We start from the raw sequence: 22,337 nt of genomic DNA, 5'->3' as shown, positions 1-22,337 counted from the left end.
AATCAAACAGCTGTAGTGGGTTCTGCTCCAGGGGTTCATATGGGCAAAGGAATCACCCCCCAGAGGTCTCTGTGCAAGGTGGCTGCTGTAAACACCCCACTACAAAGCACCTAGTGGTGGGTGAGCTCTGGGTTACCCCAACACCTACAAGCAGCTCTACGCCATGGATTGCTGCAGATTAAGCACCTCAACAACGTAGCCAAGGCACTGGTGCCTTTGTGGATCTACGCCTGCTAATGTTGGGCATGCCGGATGGCAGCTCCTGTGACTCGTGGTTCAGAGGAGTGAGGAATTCAGGACTCGCCGAGTCCTTCCGCAGCGAGAGGAGGCAAACCAAGAGGCAGGAGGCACCTGGCTGTTGGCTGCACAGTCAGTGACTCTGGTTCCTATTTCCCTTTGCCCCGTTCAGGCAGCCCTTATGCCCAGGTACCCATCTTCCCGCTGATTTCTAAACGAGACGCAACGACACGAGCAAAGCCGAGAAAGGGCTTGCAGAAGGTGGCGAGGCAGAGGAATGAGCCAACCGCTTTGTTTGCGAGCTGTTTCTTCCATGACAGAAACCGGGTGCAGGAGGTGAGAGAGACAAGCAATGCTTCAGCTACATAACAGTATCGAACGAGGTGCGGGGACAAGCCTGAAAACCCATGCTTTGTTTAATCAGGCAGCTGCTCTCAAGCCTCCTGCTCTCCACAGAAAGCAGAGACACTCCCCTGCCGTCAACACCGAGTGCCCAAATACACCCCGTCATCTGACAACAGACAGCCCAGGCAAGACACAAACACAAGTGAGTGTGAAACGTAGAGGGAAGATGTTACCCTTTGTCGTACGGGACTGCAATTAGAGCAGACATAAGTGTGACTGGTCGCTCATGTAACCTACACATTAACTGTCTGGTGAATGCTTTTAACTAGACATAGGTATTAAAGAGCAATTTTGTCATAAGCTCAAGGAAAAACGAAACCAGAGGTATAATAATAGCTTAATTGTTTATTGTTAACCATCAGCATGAATTGGTTATAACCTGCCAGCACCACATCGTAACACACCGCTGAGGTGCTTTTCGTCTTGTATGTACACACGTGGCACATGCTCCCACCTGGGCAAAGCTGTGCGATTCCCCTCACCTCGGGCCCTCTGCCTCCTCCTTCAACTTCCCTCCCTCCTCCCCGAAGGCACAGGCAGCCAAGCGGTACAGGCACAGCCTGGCCCTCCGCCAGCGCCACAGCCTGCTGAAGCTGTGGCAGAAGATCAGCGGGGGCCAGACGGGCAGCGAGCGCTTACACCACACCTTCTGCACCTACTCCTGGTCGTGGAACGCCCACCGCGAACTGGTGACAACCGCTGATCTCCGCAGGCTGGACCGCCAGCTCAGCCGCCGGCGGCGGCCCGTGAGGGAGGGAACAGCGATGGACACCAGGCGAAGGCCGAGCCCGGACGCCACCGGAGGCCGGTGAAGGCTGGACAACGGTGGCTTGGGCTGGGCCTGCTCTCCCCCCGCTGTATGAAATGAGAAATAAAAGCCAGGAAAAGCGTTTTTGCCGCCGTGGTGGCCGCTTCCCGCCCAAAGGAGGACGCCGCTCGTTACGGCCGTTCCTCTGAGGTAACGGACACCCCTTCCCGCTCCCGCCGCGCGCTTCCCGCCTCCGCCCCCTCCACGTGACAACGGCGTCCCTCACGTGACCGCCACCGCCCGCCTAGTCCTCTTTCGGGTCGGACGCCGAGACCGTCTTTCCGGTTCCGGCGGCGCTCGGCCCATCATGGCGGCGCCCAGAGAGGCGCCGGAGCGGCGGCTCTTCGGGAGGCGCTTCCTCACCGACCCCGCCCGCCTCTTCCAGCACAACGCCTGGTGAGGGCGGCCGCCGCCTCCTCCTCGCCCCGTCTGTGCCCGCTCCGGATCCCCGGCCCTTTGCTGCCCGCTGCGGAGAGGCCTGGGGGGGCGGCTGGGGCGCTGCTGCCCTGCGGTGCCTCTCCGCGCCCGGCCGCGGGGGCTTGGGGGAGTGGGGGGGGAATTAGCCGGGAATGGGCTCGTCCTCGCCGCCCCGGTCGTCTGTGGCCAGGTGCTGGATAACGGGGCTCTCGGCGGCCGGGGCGGGTCAGCCCCGAGCTGCCCCGCTCCGCTTCACGGGGGCCCGGCCGCAGACATCGTTCGCGCTCCACTCCCAGCGCGCTGGACCGGCGCCCGGGCTGGCCTCTGAAGCGCCCACCGGGGCGCGGAGCGGGGCCGAGGGAGCTGTGGGTCCCGAGCTGAAGGCCCGACAGCGAGGGGGGCCTGGGGCGGAGGCCCGGCACCCCCGGGGCTGGGACGCTGCCAGGGTGGCAGGCGGGGGCGGGAGGGCTTAGAGGGGCGGGAGGACCCTGCCTTCTTCGGCCGGTGCGACGGGGTGCTGATCCCCGAGGGGTCCTGAGCCTTCCTCGGCTCCTCCCGAAGCAGTTGGGATTCCTCTGGCTCCCTTGATGTTTCAGGAGGATGCGTTGTTTTGCTTTGTAGCAATTGTTTCATTGCTGTAGTTAATAAAGTTAAATTATCCGCTCTCAGAAATCTATAACCCTTCTCCATCTGTATACATTAGTATCTAATGTATAAATTGAACAAAGATCATTTCACCCATCTGCTGCCGCAAGATGCTGTAACAGTGTGAGGTCGTGCTAGGTGTTAGCTTGGAACAGGAGGTCTTTGGTTGGAGAAAGCTGTTGTTTTAAGATATGTTTAGCACCCAAGTTCTCAAATTTGCTGGGAACTGAAGGTATTTTGCATTTTTAAAGTAAATATGTCCACTTCTGGTCTCTGGCTGCTATACCCTGTTAAGAATTGGGTATGTTTAATTTGTAATAAAGTAATACATGCATGCATCAGCTTGTCATTCATTTTGGGATTATACTAACCAAAGGTATGTTACAAAAGCACATCCTCAACAGTATTTTCCTGCAGAAACTCCTAGTAATCTAGTTTTTCACACACTTGACATTTAAGTCTTTGTTTTGTGAGTTAATGTCAAAAGACTAATTCCTCCTGAGGCCAGAATAGTGCTTCTTGGTCCTTGTATTCTGCTTTTCATTCACTTGTTTTAATGAAAAAAGGTCAAGTGAATCACTTTAATGACTACACAACTGTGTATGCACATTTAAGTTATTAATACTTATTAATGCTTTAAAGCTTCCTGCATATTTTTCTCACAATTGGATTTAATATTAATGTAACACTTCACCTTCCAAATAATGCTACTGCCTTTTTTGTTTTAACTTGGGAAGGAAAGTGTAGTTTTCTAAGACAGGTACATCAGATGTTGATGACGTGCTTGAGTGAAAGCATGCAAGTGTCTACCTGTCTGTCACCTGTGCAGGAACAAATGCTTTTCACTGCATGAAAAGGAATTGCAGTTCCTCTCCAATGAGGCCTGTTTGTGCTGAGTGCCCTCGTGGTTTTGTTGAAAGGATTTATTTCCTCTAAACTTGGCTGAGCATCAAATAGGGAAAAGGATTAGGGGACAGATTTGGTGTCTCTTGGGATCCATTCCAGTTACATCTTTTGTAGTGCTACGAGTGCAGTTCATTCAGAACCAGGAACTGTATGTGCTTACAGCTGTTGTACTGCTGCTGAGCTAGAGTTAGAGATTGTGGAAAAGCTCCACATCTATCTGTTTGGAGGGCTATCTAGACCTTTCTCTTTTCTCTCTGTCTTTGCCTTACCATTCTCAGCTGAGTAGTTCATCTTATTTTTCACAACAGGGATAATGTGGAATGGTCAGAAGAGCAGGAAGCCAGTGCCAGGAGTAAAGTTCAAGAGAACAGCTCACAGCTATTGCCACAAGATAAACAAGGTACTTTTGGATAGTCTTCTAATGCTAAGTCTTGACTTGTGCATACTAGAGTGGAACAGTCTGGCCAGAGCTACATGTGCATCATCATCTATTCCTCCCTTCCCCCCTCTCCCGAATCATTCAAAATACATTACCTAGTTGTTGATAATGAAAAATGGAGGAGGAGGAATCTTTCTGCTCTTAATTTACCTCTCTGACTTTTCCACCTTCTCCAGTGACTCATCCTACTGCAACAGAAATGGTCTTGGTTGGGAGGAGTCATCTTGGGTTGAGCTTCTTTGTTCATGTTGTGTATGTTTAAATACTTGTTAGTGTTCCTTGTCAACAAACTTCTTTCAGTGTAGAACAACAGCCTTATTTAGTCTTATTTTCTCTGCTTGCTTTTGCTCTCTAAAGCTTAACTTCTAACAGGCAATCTTCTGTTTGCTTGCATGCTGTGGAGCTATCCCTAATGCAAGCTTGGTTTTTCTCTTAAGACGGTCTAATAAAGTAGTGTCCATATTCATCTCTACCAGGTTAACAAACAGCATGATAATGATTAAATCAGAAGTGAAGAAAAATTATTTTATCCCGATTGAAGAGTTATCATCAGAGAGGCAGAAAAGGGATTCCAAAGTTCTTATTTCCTCAGACTTGGCTTAAAGGAAATTTATACATCCAAAATGCAAAGCTTACCTGAATCTGAATCAAACTAAAGGTGCACAGCTGTATAGTCAAGTAATATGGTTGAAGCTGTTCTGAGTTGGTTAATAATGCGTCTTTCCTCCAGACCTGTTAGATATCCAGTCCCTTAAAAGATGGTGAAATGGCTTCCTGTTCTTTTGTATGATAAGAGACTTGTTTGATGATGATCTTGTTATACCCTGCCGAGCTCTAGGATGGATCTGCTCCTTTTGTTCAAATTAAATTGACTGTGTCATCTGTAAGGCGATGCTGAACACTACTGGAGCTATTGAGACACTTCCCATATAGCTTCCAGTTGTGTTCACAATAGCAAATTTAATTATACCAAAGAGCAACCCTCCTAATTTCTTGGATTCCCAGAAGTATCCAGCAGTTTCTATTGTGATGCCCATTGTGTCGAGTTCATTTTAAAATCTGGTTAACATTAAAGGATGCTGTCTGTCATGCTTTGAGAACCTATATACAACTATGAAATTGTGGAACAATTTGCTGTTAGAGCAGTTTGTCAGGTCTTCATGATGTATTTCCCAGACTGAACAATGGAGGCCAGTCAAATTCTGATGGTTGCTATTCAGTGGGAAGCGTGTGGAGACAATGGGATGGCTGAAATGTAGGGAAGCTAGCCCAGCCAAATGTGCCTGAAGGGTCTAGTATTTTGAGAATCAGTAATGTCCAAGCAGGGGAACAAAGGCAGGCTATTGGTCATTATGGCTGTATTATTCTGTGGACTTCTTGGGGCTGTCAGAATTTGTTCTGAAGAAGGAGAGAAGTTCTATGGGGTATGTCGAAGGTGTGTCTCCTGGCTGGGAACAAAGAAAGAAGTGGAAGAGTTTTTTGGTTTCCTTTTGAGGCTCCATAATTAGCCCCCATGCAATTCGGGGGGTCCCTGGTTCTCTTCCTGTTTTTTGTGAACAGTTAACTTTTGTTTGCCTTTCTTCTGCAATGTGAAAGGGTGAGTATGGGCTTGGCTTTGGGGGTGTCCTTACAAAGACGAGCAGAAAAGTCAGGAGTCCTTATCAAGAGAGTCTCTGGAGAAATCTGGCTTGCACGCTGATGTCCCCGTGAGCTAATACCACAAAAAGGATCTTGAAGCAAATATTATATGAACTTTACTGGCATAAGTTGTGCAGGAAGTCAGACTGAAAAGCTAATGTGGTCTTTTTTTTCTTTAAATCTGTTTCTTGCATGATCTTTATCAGCCGGCCCTTGATTTCTTGCATTTATATTGTTACTGATCCTTTATTCCAGTGCTTTGAAAACACTAGGCTATGAGGTAAATGAGCTTTAAATAAAGCTTCCACACATGTGGGTTGGAGTATAACAGCTGTTCAATAGCATCCAACAGAATTTCACAGTAATTTAACACATGAAGAGCACAATGTCTTGTTCAGTGTTATACTGTGGCAAAAATGTGGGTAATCCAAAATGGCTGGGCTGGAATTTTGCCCCAGCACCTCAGGTAAGCATCCCATTACAGTCAGGCTGTCATGGGATGGTTAGGGACCAGCAGGAATCAGGACTTTGTATTTCTGTGAGGTCAAAGAGCATTTCCAGCCCCAGCAGCCTTGCATATCCCTACTAGTACATGGAAGAAGTGACAATTCAGGAAGGAGTGTGCCAGGGTATGAATCAATAATGCTTCTTCCTCTGACATTAGCAGTCATTGAGTTCTCCTGCACAAAAAGTAAACTAACTACTTTGAGCTACGGTGAGATCATGGCACAAACTTACTGCTCTAGGCTAATATCAGACATTAAAATTTCCTTCAGCTTGGGGTTTAAGGACAAGGCTTCTTAAAAGGACAAAAACCTTGTAGCTGAGGTAAAGAGATTATTTTTATATATAGCTATTTGTCCTTCAGGGATAGATCCTACTAAAAATATACATACGACTGACTTCTGGTTCTTTGTTAAAGCCATTTTTCTCTATATTTGGCTGAAGATACATATTTTTCCAGGTGTTCTTGGTTTATTGTACTCTCTCCCTTCAGATATCTTCTAAACACTTGTATGCTTTTCAGAAAGACTAATAAATAAACTGCAGTTGAGATAATAATACTAATCTCCAATTTTAAGATGCCTGTTTTTTCTCTTAACCCTACTCTTAGTAGATGTTGGAGAGAGGTTATCCATTCTTACATGCAGTCGTCATCTTTAATTGTGGGAGAATCATTTGCATTCAGTAATGCACTTGTTGCTGTGCAAAGATGGCTAAGGAGTTGCATGTTATTGAAATGCAGTCAGGATCTCTGGCCATGGATGTTAATGCATCTAGGTTATTACAAGCATAGGATGCTATAATTGGCTCTTATTTCCCAGGACAGAGAACTCATCACATTGATGAGAATTCAGAAGCCAGTTCCCATGGAAAAAATAGTTCCTCTAGTACTGTACTTGATCTGAAATCTGTGAAGGTGTGTGGAAAGAATTCTGTGAGTGACTTGAATTTCATTAGATCACAGCTTTTTAAGAGTTCTTCCAGCCTTCTGTAATACTCATCTTGCTACTGGAATGTATCCACTTGGTGTGAAAATGATAACGCTTGCTGCTAAAGTTAATTCTTACCATCTTTAGTCTTTCCACCTTAGCTCTCCACTGTTACTTTAATGACAGCGGTCATTTCTGTTGATTCCCCTCTTTTGTTTTAATTTCAGAAATGTGTGATGCTGTAACATGCACAGAACTATGGAAAACAAAGTGCTGTAGGCTGGACTCTAGCACTATTTGTGTAAAACATGCTGTCCTGTAATCTTGGAGTATTGCGCAAATGCTGATTGAGCTTTCTGCCAGGCCTGTATAGCTGACTAATTTTTCTGTTTCTCCATCTGAAAAAAGGGGTAGTGTGTTGGACAGGAGCTCTTCAGCTCCAGGCAGCTGTCATAGAATTCCTTAGAAGTTGTAAGTGCTTGACTGAGTGTCATGAGGCTCCAAATGAATCGTTCCAGTGAATTGAACAAGTTAGTGTTAGAGATGGAAGTAAAACCTGGATTTCTTCATTCCAGTCTCCTTCAAAGAGGCCTTTTCTGTTGCCAGCTTCCTTTAAATCCTACCAGGAGACAGACAGTTTCCTCTTCTATGTCTTTTCCCTTTTTTAGTCCTACCAAAGTGACTGTGAGGAGGCAGGCTGAGTGTTTATGTGGGATGCCACAATGTAAATAGAGGTGATTTTCAATCAATAACCTTACTTTTTAAAGCAGATTGCTGAATAGATGTCTGCAGTGATCCCTCACTGTCTGAACTGATTAAACTCTGAGACCTTCTGATTTGACTGCTGGTGATGTTTTTGTTTGTGTTCACAGAGGAATATGAGGTGAATGCTAAGAGGTACTGGGATGAGTTTTACAAAATCCACGAAAATGGCTTCTTCAAGGACAGGCACTGGCTGTTCACTGAATTTCCTGAGCTGGCACCTAACAGGAACCCCAGTCAAAACGGCGATTCTATGCATGAATTTAGTAACAAAGATGACTCCAACAATGAAGGGCTGGGAAGCTGTGAAAATGGACATTGTTCATTGGAAACCAGGGCAGAGAATCAATTAAACCTGATAAAAAACACATCTAAGAGCTCTACAGAGGAGCTGGCTACACAGAAGTACAGTGAGCTGAATCAAAGTGATGGAGATTACCCAGGATCATCTGCATCTTACCGTATATTAGAGGTAATAGTTGTAAAACATAGTCACACATCAGACAGTCCCTTGTATCAGTGTTAGGGTGACTGGGACATAAAAATATATATCATTGCCAAACAGCAAGTGAATGGGATGATTGCTTTAAGTCAGTAAAATGAAAAAAACAGAGAGCGGCTTAGAACTGATTTAAATCTGTTGGGATTCTTTTGGTTCAGACTCTGAATTGGCAGAGCACAAGGACCATAAGAAGTTTCCAAGTTTAAAAGACAAACTGTTACTATCAGATGTTGAAACAAGCATTTAAAAGTCATCTTTTGAAGAAGCTGATTCTTTTACTTGTCTGTATAAAGCCTTCCCTTGTCATTTATGTTTTGCATGTTTGTGCTGATTCTTCCTTGCCTTGGGAGGTGTGAAACAAAACAACGAAAGCAAGAATGTAAAGATGCTGTTTGGTTTGTTCCTTATGGCCCATGTAATAATGGGGAATCTAAGACTGATAACATGGTTTGTCCCAGAAAAGTCTGTAGGACTTCTAAATAAGAAACTCCTGATAGCTGATAATGACCTTTTGCTCTGCCACCTCTAGTTTGTTCGCTGTAGATATCACTGTTTTTGTTGAATGCTTCATGTTCTATGGAAGTTCCGCCCTTCCAGGGAGAGTTAATATGACCTGTCTTTTTGATTTTTTTATTTAATCTGAGGCTTTGAGACTTCCACAGACTTTGACGTTCTTGGTTCATTGTGGTTTTCCTGTCTCACCTGAGTACTTTCAGTAATATCTGTCACTGCAAGCCATCAGTGGTGTTTTCTGCTCCGTCTGTTTCAATTTTACTGATTCCTTAAACATTTAGAGGCAAATTCCCCAAACCCAGTTGTGTGAGCCATCTTCAAATGGGAACAAGTAGAAGGAATAATAAGGCAGAATCATTGTAGGCCTAGTTGTAACTTGAGGAAGAGCCATCTAGTGAAGGAAACTCTGAAACAGCAGGGTGTAATTACAGTAAAGCAAACTTCCTTCTCCATTGCTCTGATTTTCAATGGAAGTGAATGCAACTAATCCGTGGCCTTTGCCAATGCTTCAGTGACTCATAGTGGTTGTTATGCTTGGGATTCCAGCAATAACAGTTTTCAAGAGAGTAACAATATATAGCTTGTTAGTAAGACTTCTACGAGAACTGGCTTAGTGGTTTCCCACAAATGCTTATATGTAAGCCTACTCCTCAGAGCTCAACGTATTCAGATCTCGCAGTGAGATTTGCAAATGGTCACTGCTACACTCAGTTGTTACTCATGAGCTGCTCTTTGTTCCATGGCTGTAGAGAGATGATTTGAAATTAGCTGCATAGGACATGCTGAAGAAATTATTTTAACTATGTGTACATCTACTTTGTGCAGGTTGGCTGTGGTGCTGGAAATACAGTCTTCCCAATTTTACAAACCAACAAGTAAGTAGTTCTCAGTAGGTTTTTACCTGCATGATATACCAACCTCTGAAAAACAATTGGAAACGTGTTGCACTTGTTCTTAGTTTAGACAATCTTAGAGAAAGGCCAGGTGCAAATGGTGCCTTTGCCTTCTGCAACTTCAAATGATTGTGATTAGAGCTAGGAATCTTTGGTCTTAGAATGCAACCAGTGAAACATGATGTGAGTTTACATGTCTCATTCTGAAAGCATTTTCATACAGGCCTTAGTGTCTCTCCTTTTCCAGAAGGAAAAGTAAGCAGTCAGCTCCATATGAGAATAGCTGAGGCATAAAGGAGCAACGTAGTCCACCAGATTTTGCACAAGGCATTATTGACAGAGATAGACTAAAGCCCAGGATTTCTGGCTCCCAATTCTGTGCTTTGTGCATTTGAGACACTTCTTAATTCCTGTGGAGCACCTTTATATAAATGATGATAGTTTCTTTTATTTATTTCAGTGACCCAGGCCTTTTTGTTTACTGCTGTGATTTTTCTACAACAGCTGTGGATCTTGTCCAGGTAAACTCAATGGTGACTTATGAAGGTAGAAAGTACATGGTGCCAATTGCACATTAACACAAATGTATCACAGCTGCCACTGGCTGTCTAGCAGTGTTTTCAGCTTTCTTTTTTTAGCTAGCGCTGATGCTGACCCTTGTACTGGTAAATCATGACAATGAGCCATCAAAGATTGTAGAAATGAGGGAACTTGGAGTTCTCAAAATGTCACATTGGCAGCAGACAAGTCAGCCAGATTTTCTTTCCCCTGTGGTTGTCAGTACTTTTCTAAATCCAGTGCTGTTTTAGCTGAGTAACTGCTGAACCTTGAAACATTCAGGCTATTTTCTAACAGGAACTGAAGCTGGTTTTGGTTTGTGTGTGCGTTACTGTCACTGCAGTTCTGGGAACGTGCTCTGATTGCTTCTGCACAGACAGCTGAGGAGGGATACTGTTGTCTGTGGAGCAGGAGGCTGGCATTTAGTGAAAGGACAAATACTGCTAACAAATTTCAGGTCAGAACAGAACTGAGAATATATGAAATATCAAATGTAATCAGTCACTTCATGAGATGAGATGGGGAGCACAGCAGCAGAGGCAGCATGCCATTTCATCCTCTTAAGGTGACACAAGCACTGTTCATAGAGGCTACTGCAATCCATAGCAGCAGCTTTAGAAAAACATGCAACTTCCTTTAGAAGTCTAAATGTGATTTTTAAGAGCATGACTTTAGGCAGCCAGATTTGATTTTGGGGGTATAGGGAGTAGTCTGCTTGGAGTTGAATACTTATTTCAGTGATGTAGAGCAGGGCCCTGATGCTCTCACTTTTGTAAAGATTTCCAGCTTAACAGTGTAAATCCCTCACTTTTTACCACTACTAGTGGAAAATCTGACCTTAAAATTGCAGTAATCCCTCAATCCAATTTTGGGGTTTTGGCAGTGCTGATTGAATGTAACAAGTCCAAAGCTCTTTGTAAATCTCCCATGTGTAGTTATTTTTCACATTTCACCCCTGTTCCTTGTCTGACCAAGGAATCTATCTGACCCCATCTGTCTTAGTCCAGTGAGGCTGAACCAGATCTCTGGACACACCACTTTATTATGTGGAAGTTAAAATGCTCCCATGTTCAGATAATACTGAGATCAGGGTCTGCTCCTAATGCTCTATTTCCTCTCCCCTTAAATACAGAACAATGCAGAATATGATTCTTCTCGCTGCTTTGCTTTTGTCCATGACCTGTGCAATGACCAAAGTCCTTTCCCAATGCCAGACAAGAGTCTTGACGTTGTTATTCTTATCTTTGTCCTCTCAGCGATTCTCCCAGAGAAGTAAGTTTTAATAATTCCTTCTGGTTGCAGAAGATAATGCATATAGAGCTGGAGTTCTTTAATAGTAGGTCCCCTCATATCAAGGAAATTAGAGTTCATTCTGTGTCTGGTCCAGTTTTCCATTACGCCTCTGAAAAGGAAATTCGCAGGTACTTTCTGTTGTAACAAATTCTGGCATAGGATAGGTTTGATTTTGAAGTGCTAAGTGGCTATAGATGACATCTTGCTGCAGTCACAGTTGCTCACCTGTTCTGAACCCCAGCCACACTGAGCACTCAGCACCCATTTGTGGAAAGTATGCTGCTAGATTTTAAGGCTCAAAGGCTGGATGAATTTCTCATATGGGAGGTGGCAAGAAGGGAGGGGCCAGGTTCAGAAAACAGTTAAGAAAAGTGCTGTGATCTTAGTGTGACAGTGTATTACAACCTACACTAGTCTCTCTTTTTTGTTCCCTTTGGTTTTATTTCACAGCATTTTTCTTCAAGTTCACTTACTGTTTTACAGAAACCAGTGGAAATACTTCTGTAATTAGTAAGAGAGAGCAGTTAATCCCTGCTGCGGCAGGCTAAGTTATCATTGTAGGAAAAAAAGCAGAATCAGGGAGTGTCAGAAATAAGGCGGCCAAATAAAATCAACCCACCTAAGTCTGAGAGAGCTCAGAAAAGTGCTACCTTTTGGTAGCTCTTTATATGAAGTTGAAACTTTAGTAAAACTTTATACCTTTTTTTGGAAAGTAGGCTAAGGAAACAAGGATCATTTTGCAGAATGTTGAATACTGCTGTTTTGTTCTTTCCTCAGGATGCAATGCATCGTTAATAGACTGAGTCGCCTTCTGAAACCAGGAGGAATGATTTTGTTACGAGATTATGGCCGTTACGATCTGGCCCAGCTTCGGTTTAAGAAAGGTATTTTCTTTTCCCCTGAGGAGTCTTGCCAGATCACTAATAGACGATGCTTCTTTGGAGTTTAGGAGGCAGCTCATTAATTCCCCTTAAGCACAGCATGTGCTGGGAGAAGTGCCTCTTGTTGGATGGCAGTTGTTGATTTTTAAAGGATAGCTGGTAACTGTTTAAATCCCTCTTTCCCTTAGGTCAATGTCTGTCTGATAATTTCTATGTGAGAGGTGATGGCACCAGAGTCTACTTCTTCACACAAGGTAGGAGGCTAGAAAACATCCCTCTGACTCTCTTCACCTCTTTTTGTCCCTGTGCCCTCAGGTTTTGCCACTAGATCTTTCCAGCCTGTCTTTCTTGGAGCAGTGTGAAATGTTAAGAGTTTCCCAATTGCACAGGGATCTGGGCTTGTCACTTGCTGATGCAAATATGGTGTGGTGAATTCCTTAGTGGAAAATCCTTTTAGAGAAAGACTAGTGTGTTTGCTGCACTGGTAGGGCTGGGATTGGAGGACCTCTCCTTGAACCTTGTTGCCTGCGGAGGATGGAGTGAGATGGACAGCACTTGAAGAACTTCTGTTAACTTTACTGTTCTCCTACGAGGATATAAGAAGGGCGTGGTTCAGCATAGAGCTGAGGCAGCCTCTCCAGTTCTGCTGCTGCTTGGCGTTCAGCAGGGGTTGTATTCTCCCTGCCTATCACCAATTATACCTCCAGTCCTTTGCACCACAGGCCCCCCTGCATGGTCAATTTTAGAGCCGTAGCACAACTGCAACGAATTATTCCCTTCCCCACCGCACAGGTCTTGTTTGTCACAACAAAATTAATGTTTAATGCGTGTTTGGCAAACGCTTCACTATGGCAAGCATCTGATAAAATGCACAAGCTGGGACCTGTTAGCCCTTTTCTACAGAAACTCCATACAAATCACGTGCTCCCAGGCTGCAGTTGAACAAGCTCTCTGCTGCTCAGCTGGGCTCGGTCTGGCTTGCCCACGGCCAGTGTGCTGGGGCACTATGATACTTATTTGCTTGGTCAGGAATACCTGCCAGTGTAAGTGTTGCAGCCTCGAGGGCTCTTAGTGCTTTGATTGGGCCCCAACAGGGTGTGGTTTTTTAAGGATTTTTTTCCCAAACTTAACCTTAATGAATCCTGTTCCCCTCCAGCCTATAGCACAGATCTTACTGCCACCATTTAAAAGCGTAGGTCTGATCCCGTTCTTTGCTCTTGCAGAATCTGAAATTCCTCTGGAGAGAGGGGGGAGGGGGAAGGAATGGATCTGTCCCTACTTGCCAGAAGATGCTCCCTTTATCAGTTACTAGAGGCGGTACCCATGCCTGAAACTGCTGCTGTTTTCTTTTTGTCAAGACTCTGTAATTCTAGGTGTACTCCAAATAATTCTTTCCTTCCTTGGTAGAAGGTAAATTCAAGGGAAGCTAGAGAAACTGTGACCTTAATCCCCCCATAGTACAGTAGTTAAGTCCTGTCCTGTCTGATCTTTACATTTCCCTGCCAGAGAGAGACTGAGTTTCCTCTGGCCCATCTCTCAACATAGTTGAGCCCTCAGTGTGAGCAGGTATCAGTTAAATGGAAGCTATGGCATCCTCAATCTCCTTTTCTCTGCTTCCAGATGAATTAGATGATCTCTTCACAACAGCTGGGCTGGAGAAAATCCAGAATCTGGTTGATCGGCGATTGCAAGTGAACCGTGGGAAACAAATGACGATGTATCGAGTATGGATCCAGTGCAAATACCGCAAGCCTGCCACCCCTCAGCTGTGAGGAAGCGGGGCATGCTTTTTGGGGTTGAGCCTTTTCATGGCCATGTGCAGTGTCTCCTGGTGAAGTGTGGTTTTACGGAGTTCAGCGCACACAGGACCTCAGTGCCTTTTACAGTGCCTAACATCACTTCAAGTGAGTTTTGCTAAGGACGAATGCTCTAAGAGGAGACCAAGCAGTATTTTAGATGTCTTGCTACTGGTCTGAGTTTTTTAAATTATTTGTGGTTTTAACAACTTAAGAAACGGTCATGCTGGCTTACAGCAGCTGAGCAAGTTGAATAGTGAGTTACTCTTACTCTGGATTTCCACATGAAACAGGAGTGCTTTGACCTTGCCTCTGTGTTGTGTACGCTTGTCTTGGGAACAAAAACCATACAAAGGGTAAATCTGCTGTTCTCTGCAACTGTTCACTAGGCCTAATATGAATCCCTTAGCCAGCTTATCTCATCCAGCTCTCTTCCAGTCGTTCAGGTTTGTGCAAATCCACAAGTTAAAATACATCGATAGAGGGCAGGAACTGAGAGCATGCTAGTTTCTCTGTGCCAGCTTCCCCATGCATGCTTCATGGTGTGCAGATAACCTGTGGAGAAAGAAGATTATGCTGCCTTGCCCTCACTGTCCACAAGGATGTTCATCTAGGGAGCTAGCACGCTATGGCTCAGGTGCTGTAAATTCCTATCAGGTGGGGTTCAGGTTTTCAAAGATTTGGGGCTGATGCCAGTTTTGGGACACCTCCAGAGTGCAGAGTATCACAAGCAGCTCACAGGACCAGGTTTTATGCAGAATCACCTGCTTTTTCTGCTTGAACAGTAAGAAACTCTTCTTGCTGGCTGCAGCCGCCAGGTCACGAACTGCAGTGCCCTGTCATGGTGGTGTGCTAAACCCAAGTAGACAAGACACCTGTCTTTGATAAGAAATCTGAATAATGTCTACCACTCTTGTTTAATTTCTTAGATGAAGCCAACATTGTGGCTTTCTGAAGGTATTTCCCCACCTTTGACAGCAAATATCTTTTATCTCAGCTTGTTTTCTTTTGTTATTTTTAGGGTGTGGTACAACACGTATTAGAATAAATTTTGTGGTAATGCTTTTCAATGCTGGTTTGATTAATATAAATTAGGCTTCCACAGAAACTCACATGCTTCTGCATGCCTGATCTGAAGGACTTGGGCCACCATTAGGTAACTACAGTTTTTTGCCTCTTCTGTTATCATGAGTCTCACTAGTGCCTGCTCTCGTCTGTCAAGAAGGGAAAGCCTTGGCTGATATCTCCTGCCTTGTTTTAGTTCATGAAGCAACAAGGTCTATTGTGTGTGCACCGCTGGCTGAAGAGCAGTTCATGCTACACGAAGCATGTATATTTTGTTAGCTAGACACTTGTAGCTTACAGTCGCCTAAGAATAACTGTCAACTATAGAGACACGTAGGTTATGAAATAACTGCTGTCTTGAAACAGAGGAGAAAGGGTAAAAAGATGAGGAAATGTCATTGCTATCTTTGGAGAGTCTGCAGGAGTCCTGGAGAGTCAAACAGGAGCGCCCTGATATGTAAAGCGTTGGAAGGGGCTGTAGCAATACTCTCTGCTGGGCATGTGGCAGCATGATCAGTTCATAACTTCCACATCACTGTGTCACCCTGCAGGTATTAGTATGTCTGCTACCCAAAGGCTTCTGGGTGAGGGCATTTCAGCCATTCCTGTGAACAGTGACCCAGCAAATCCATTCACACCACAAAGGCAGGCTGCAGTGCTGGGGCAGGAATGGAAATGCACCATTGCTTTTTTTTATATATCTAGCTCTTTTAAATAATGTTGAAAGGGAATCAAATAACTGGGAAAATAATTCTTGTTCAATTTGTTGTACTGTATTTTCTAAAGGGCTAAGAGAATTCCTAGCATTTGCAAATGAAATAGGAGGAGATAAGGCTTCTTTATTTCTAAGCACATTTGGCTTCTGCCACGCACAAGCCTGACCCAACCCAGAAGTTGTGCAGCTGCTGCTACGTTTTCGTGCTAAACCTACAAAGTTCCCTGGCAAGGTTGGTTCCTCAGGAAAGGCCTAGGCAAAATACATCTCAAGGCCTCTGGGAGCTGAGCAAGCTCATGTCTCCTCATCTTTATCCAGGCAAAGAGTCAGCTTAGCAAAAAAAGTCCTGTGAGTGTTGAATGTGATGTGACTCATGTAACCAGCTCTGTCGCTTTCAGTGAAAGACCTCCCATGTGTTACTGGTGCCTTAGGCAGTTCCCTGGGGTCCTTTCCCTCTTGGTCCCTGGAGGGAGACCTCCTCCTGGGATAGCTTTATCTCCCTGGAAGAAAAATTATTGACTGGGGTAAACAAGCAGCATAATTAGTGTGAATTAAAGTAATTTGAAAAATGCCGTATTAATCATCCAAAGGCTTGTAAGCAGTGCAGGAGAATATGTTTTTAATTATAAACATGATTTATTTAAACTTGATGGACTCCCCTTTAAATTTAAACTCCTGAATGGGAGAAGATGAAGGCTAGTAATTTATTTGTTTCTACTTTCAAGGCTACATCCCAGTTGCCTGCCTGGTTTTGACTTGGGCTTCATGCAAAAACTTGCAGCCCCATGAGCCTGCAGCCATTGAAGTGGCTCTATGCCTTTCTTAATGCTCTTCATTCTGCAGGGGTATTTAAGCAATCACTCAACATGAACCATGCTGGGCAGACATGCTTTTGTTTCCAGTCCTGTTGGTGGTGTTCAGAAAGCAACAAGTTAATGGCCTTGAATTGAGCCAGGCCTCCTACAGACAGATACTGTCTGAGCTTCCTTCATTAATCTCCGCCAGCTCCCATTCTCTCTGAAGCTACTGCTCTCCTGCGACTCCAGGCCTTGCCTCCCACACAGCTCTGCTCAGGTACCTTGGTCCTGACTTGCAGCCGCTTCTGCCATTCCCACCTTGGGCCTGCTGAGCAGGCTGGGTTGCACAATGGCTTTCTAGCATGTTCAAAGGAAATCTCCAAATTGACTTTTACTATACTGAAAAGCCAGGTTAAGTGCCTTTTTTTTTTCCCCCCTCTTCCTTTTTAGCAGTGTAACATTAGCTTTAAAGCCATTCTGAACATATCTGCTCTGGTTTTGTTCCCAGCATTCCAGTCTTGCGGTCTGTGGCTTACAGACAATGCCAACGTAGCTTGTTGAACCTCCCAAGCAGAAGAGATGATTTCATAGCTCTTCAGAGGCACTGCCCCTGCGATTCTGGAGCCAGACATTGTTACACTTCGGAAAGTCTGGTCCTGGCTCTTGCCAGAGGGTGGTGGATTTCCTTGGAGGTTCGTAGATTGTTGTGGCTGGAAGGGAACTTTATCACCAACTGTTCTGACCCTTTGCATAGCCCTTTCGTGTAGGGATTATGGCATCAAGCCTGTGACTTGGGCTGAGCCAGAACTAGTCCTTCAGAAAGGCTTTCGATCCAGCCATGATGCTGAGGGCTCCAGTGAATGGCAGAAAACCCTTTGCCTCCCCAGGTACATTGTTCCTCTCACAGTATCCTGATTTCACGAATCGGCTAGAAACTGGGAGGCAGGAAGGGAACAGGGGAGGAAAAGACCACAAGAGGCTGGGGAGTATTTCTGATACTGTCACTTCAAAAACAAGTAAATTGTAAATTCCACTGAAAATTGGACCTTTCTCAGGATCTTCCTGACATCACAGAAAAGTGGGAAACGGCAGTCATCCGTAGTGATTTTTATTGTTACAACAGTAATCATCAAATGCTTCTGACCAGAAGCATGTGAGACCAGACACAATTGTCTTCTCTCCCAAATGCTTTAGCTCCACCTTCTCAGGGTATGTCACCACCATTTCTAATTCTGTAGTTAGTTGTAGAGCTCCAGGATAAATGAAACGTGATTATTTTCAATAAAACAGGTGTGAGCAGAAGGAACCTCCATGTCTGCATGCCAGTGGCTTTTGGCATTGCATTGTAACTAAAGCTGAAAGAGCTTCCTTTTGTCGTTGGCACTGGGATGAGCCCCGGCTGGTCCCCAGCTGGATTCCCTGCAGAAATTGCAGGCCTAGACTGAACTTAACTGTTTTTCCCGAGCACAAATGAAAGATGCACAGGTTTCAGAGCCTAGAAGTGAGGGTACGGATGAGGATGAGGCCACAGAGATCAAGTTATTAAGGGATTTGGGGACCATCCTTCCATCTCTGTAAAGACAGAGGGAAATTGAGTCATGCAGTCTTCTTTGTTCTCCTGATGAGTCAATTGGATCTGATTTGTCAATCAGAGCAGTGCCACCACTTTTGGTTTGGTGTCGTATTGGGGAAAATTAGTCCAGAAGAGAAACGCATGATCAGGATCACTGTTGCTATTGTAGCTTGACAGGGGTGTGTGCTTGGCACACATCTTTTGCACAGTGTCCATAGGATTCTAACAGTGTTGTCATATATGTTTTCAGGGCAAGACAGAAATTACTAGAAAAGCAAGGAGGGAGGAATTTTTTGGAGGACTCTTCTGCAAAGCGAGATACTCTAGAGGGAAAGGAATTGTCAGCTCTGTGCTTAATCAGCAAAGCTCTGGAGTTTGTGCTTAGCTCTTGCTGAAGGCATTAAGTTCCTGTGCATAAGTGCCTTGCTGAATGGGATCTTGTATTGCCAAGAAAGTGGGACACAGCGCAGGAAATTACCTATGTAGGCAACAGTGAGTGCTAATGTGAACCAAATAGGATACAGCTACCTTCATTATGGAGACCAGGGAACTTGGCTGGAACACAGGCAGGGAGAAGTAAGAGAAGAGCCATGTGTGCCTCTGCTTTTACCTCCTGCCCAAAGGCTGTATGGTATGACAGGAGGTGTCATGCCAATGAAGGCTTTTACTCTTGAAAATATGGTCTTTGACCCACAGTTGGATGAGTGGGAACTGGCTGTGGTTGGAAAGCATTGATGGCAAAGATCGCTAGCAAGTCTAACGTGTCAAGACCTGCCTGGAACTCCCAGATGTTCGTCCATGGCTGTTTCCAGGAAGGAAGAACATCCTGGTGAGGTTTGGACCCTGCTGCTCTAAACTGTGCTCCCTGGTATTGAATAACCCCAAAGAGTCTTCACTGCAAGTGCCAACAGAGCGTGTGAACAGCAACTTGATTTTGGGGTGGAGTGTGAGTGTCACTGCTGTATTCAGGTTGTTTTAATGTTTTGTAGTCCAAAGGACCCTTGTAGCTCTTGCATTTTCATGTTATTTGAGGTTGGGGAGTTCTGGGGGATTGCAGCCAATCCTTTGGCCTATGAAACTTTCTTTCCGCTGATGTGAAGTGAGAAGTTGCTGTTTGCAGTCCCAGGTCACAGAGGCCAGGCTCAGACCTCTGTGGCGTGTGTGGGGAACACTGGGGGATCTGCTCTACAGCTGGAAGTGGAGAGGTACCCTGCCACCCTTCTCCAGGGGCACTGGATGTGGCATTCCTCATTAAGAAAATTGGCTAATCTCCCCTCAGACTACTTCTTCATCCATGGAACCAAGCACGAGGCATGGTACTGGGTTCCCCTCATCTGGGGAGCACCGCATAGACAGGTACACTACGCTACAGTCTTTAATTACACAGCCGCACATTTTTTTCCACATTCAGTGCCAAGGGTGGATGTGAAGAGGTCGATCAAGGTTGCATGGAAAACTAAATCTGGCTTTTCCTCAACTTCAAGTGACTTCTTCCCTACTGAGATGAGCCTTGTTATGAAGGTTGGTATGTATTTACATTCACACAGAGGCTGAATATACTTACAGAAATATGCATGCAGTAACTCTAGCTTTACAATAGGATGTTGATTTAATTTTCCTCTTACACAAATCTCAGAGCAGTTTGTTTAATTGAGGCTTTCAAAAGCCCTGTAAGGTAGGGTGTTATTATGCCTGTTTTATGCAGGAGGAAGAGAAGCAGGGGGCAAATCCTGCCGAGAATAATACCCTCTTGTATTCTAGGAAGCTGGTAGTGAGGACAGGGAAGGACTTGCTGGCACATAAAGGAGAATCACATTGTTTCAGGTGTGTGCAGAAGAAAAAACAGTGGATTTTGCTAGTACCGTGTGCTTTGAGGAACACGGACGTGATCACAGAGGTGTTCCTTTCCTACCTGCGAGTCTTCATTCCCCTCGGCCGGGCCATAGTGGTTGCGCAGGTCCGGGTGTGCGTGCACGGCGGGCTGCCTCCTCCGGCAGGCAGGACATGCACTCATGGATGAGGGCACTGAGGTTGTGTTTGGCTCGCTGCATGTGTGGAGGTTGAGGGACCTGGATGCTTTCCTACTGGGTTTGGGTATCAAAGCTTCCCTAATGGGATACCTGAAGGTGTAGACAGAGGGAGGGGCAGGAACAACCTCTGAGATAAACTCCATTGTGTGGGAGGGTGGAGGCTCTCTGAATGGCCTCAGGAAGGAGTCAGGTGATGGCATGTTATCTTTGAGTAGCTGAGATAGGAACTTTCTCCCCTCTAATGAAAATGAGGAAAGACCCTTTTAATGTTCCTAGTGAGGGAAAGGCTGTGCCGGGAGCCCTACCCTTACTAGACGCTCAAGAATCCACACAAGGGTGAGATGTTTTGAGTGCCCCAAGTCCAGAAAAATCTTCACTTGCAACTTGTGTGTCATTAGGTACGACAGAATCTGCTCTGCAGACGAGGGTTGGCCTCTTCTGGATGTGATGCCTAGAGGTGAGATCATCCCTTGGTGCTAAAACCTTAAGAAACCTGTAGAGTGCTGAACTCTTGTGGGTTGGTTTTGTTTTTTTCTCAATGGCTGTAAAATTTTTGGATTTGAGATCACTGATGCCAGCTTTTATGTTTTAAAGGCTCAGGCTATTTCATGCTTTTCTCAAGTCCCCAGCTCCCAGTGTCCTGCTATCACTGAGGAATCTCAGCTCTCTTTTTTGTGTATGTGTTATGTCAATACATTTCTAGACCTCATGGCAGTACAGAAATGCTGTGAAAAATGCAGTTAGAGTATTTCAAAAGGCAAAGGAAAGTCACCAAAATGCATTAAATAAAAAGAACAGGAGCTTGACTTCTGGTATTTTGTCTTTTCAGAATTTAGGACAGAAGGAACTTGTTACATGCTATGTTAAAATATCTATAAAATCTTACCAAATTTTGGTCAGATCATGGGTTAACAGTGAAGCTGTGATGCGAACGCAGGGGTTTGCCCTTTTTTTGCTAAGCATGCTGTGCTGGCTGGAGGGGAGCTCTCGGAGACTGCTCAAGTCAAATTCAGTGACAAAGAAAATGGCTGCGGCAGCTGAGTAGTTCTTCAAAACATGATAGAAGTGCAATGTGCCAAGGATATTGCTGACATCCAAGGAGACCAATGCAAGAAGATGAGAGCTGCCACGGGGGATGTAATAGGAAGCATTAACACTGGCTGATGGCAGACCTGAAGAGGAGGATGCTGTACGGGAGGAATCTGGCAGAGATGATGGTGTAGGAGGGCTGGCTTGCCCCCATGAATGAGATAATATTTGGTCAGCCGTATACGTACTGCGTTGCTCTTAACCATCCCGTCACCAGCTCTCAAACCAGCTCCTCTAAAAGGACCAGAGCTCAGGGGCTCTTACAAAGTTAATGGAAAAGGGGGAGAACAGAATAGTTTTCGAGTGTCGCTCAAGTGTGGGCTGGAAGGAGGAGTTTTCCTGCATGAGAATTCTTGGAGATCCAAATACTCTCTTCTCTCGCTGGGCCAGAAAGTCAAACATACTGAAACTGTTTACAAACTGAAGTACTATGGGGAAAATCAAGTTGAGATCGACAGAATTTTGGTTTCCTAACCTTAAGCATTGTTTTAGTTTTGATGCTTTATAGGCTTTTAGAAGTAGAATCTTAAAAGTTGACATGAGAATTTTTAATTGAATCCAAAATTTTCCTATACAAAATTATTAAATATTTACATATTCCAGCCACTTTGAATTAGAAAACCTTTCCCTGTAAAAACAGAAACTCACAAACTGACCTTTTCTTGTCAGAAGCACATTCCAATAAGTCGGCCTTTCTTATTTAGACAGCAGAAGTAAAAAGAAAAAACAACAGTCCACCATGTCTCTGCTGAGTCCAAACCCAGGGGATTAGCTCCCGTGAGAGATAACGCTATAAAAAAAGAGTCCAAGTATGCTGTGTCTTATCACTGATAAATATATTTTTACCTTAGAGACCATTGCTGTTCCTGAGAACCCAGTCTAGGATGCACTGGCACAGCACAGTAAGAAGCGTTGTACCAGGCTGGGACGGATGCTGCGCCC

General features: G+C 44.9%; 1 protein-coding gene across 1 annotated transcript; it reads left to right on the top strand.

Moving 5' to 3' along the window:
- Positions 1-1,721: 1,721 nt before the first annotated feature.
- METTL2A (methyltransferase 2A, tRNA N3-cytidine) lies at positions 1,722-21,109 on the top strand. The gene is made up of 9 exons (XM_069786721.1): positions 1,722-1,846; positions 3,727-3,818; positions 7,801-8,162; positions 9,531-9,580; positions 10,059-10,119; positions 11,289-11,428; positions 12,227-12,333; positions 12,519-12,584; positions 13,951-21,109. The coding sequence occupies exons 1-9, from the start codon at positions 1,758-1,760 to the stop codon at positions 14,100-14,102; spliced, it is 1,119 nt and encodes a 372-aa protein (XP_069642822.1). The 5' UTR covers positions 1,722-1,757; the 3' UTR covers positions 14,103-21,109.
- The last annotated feature ends 1,228 nt before the right edge of the window (positions 21,110-22,337 follow it).

The sequence above is a fragment of the Haliaeetus albicilla genome, chromosome 7 (genome assembly GCF_947461875.1).
Source record: "Haliaeetus albicilla chromosome 7, bHalAlb1.1, whole genome shotgun sequence".
Classification (NCBI taxonomy): Eukaryota; Metazoa; Chordata; class Aves; order Accipitriformes; family Accipitridae; genus Haliaeetus; species Haliaeetus albicilla.
The sequence above is the reverse complement of the archived record's forward strand: the minus strand, read 5'-3'. Positions and strand labels throughout refer to the sequence as shown.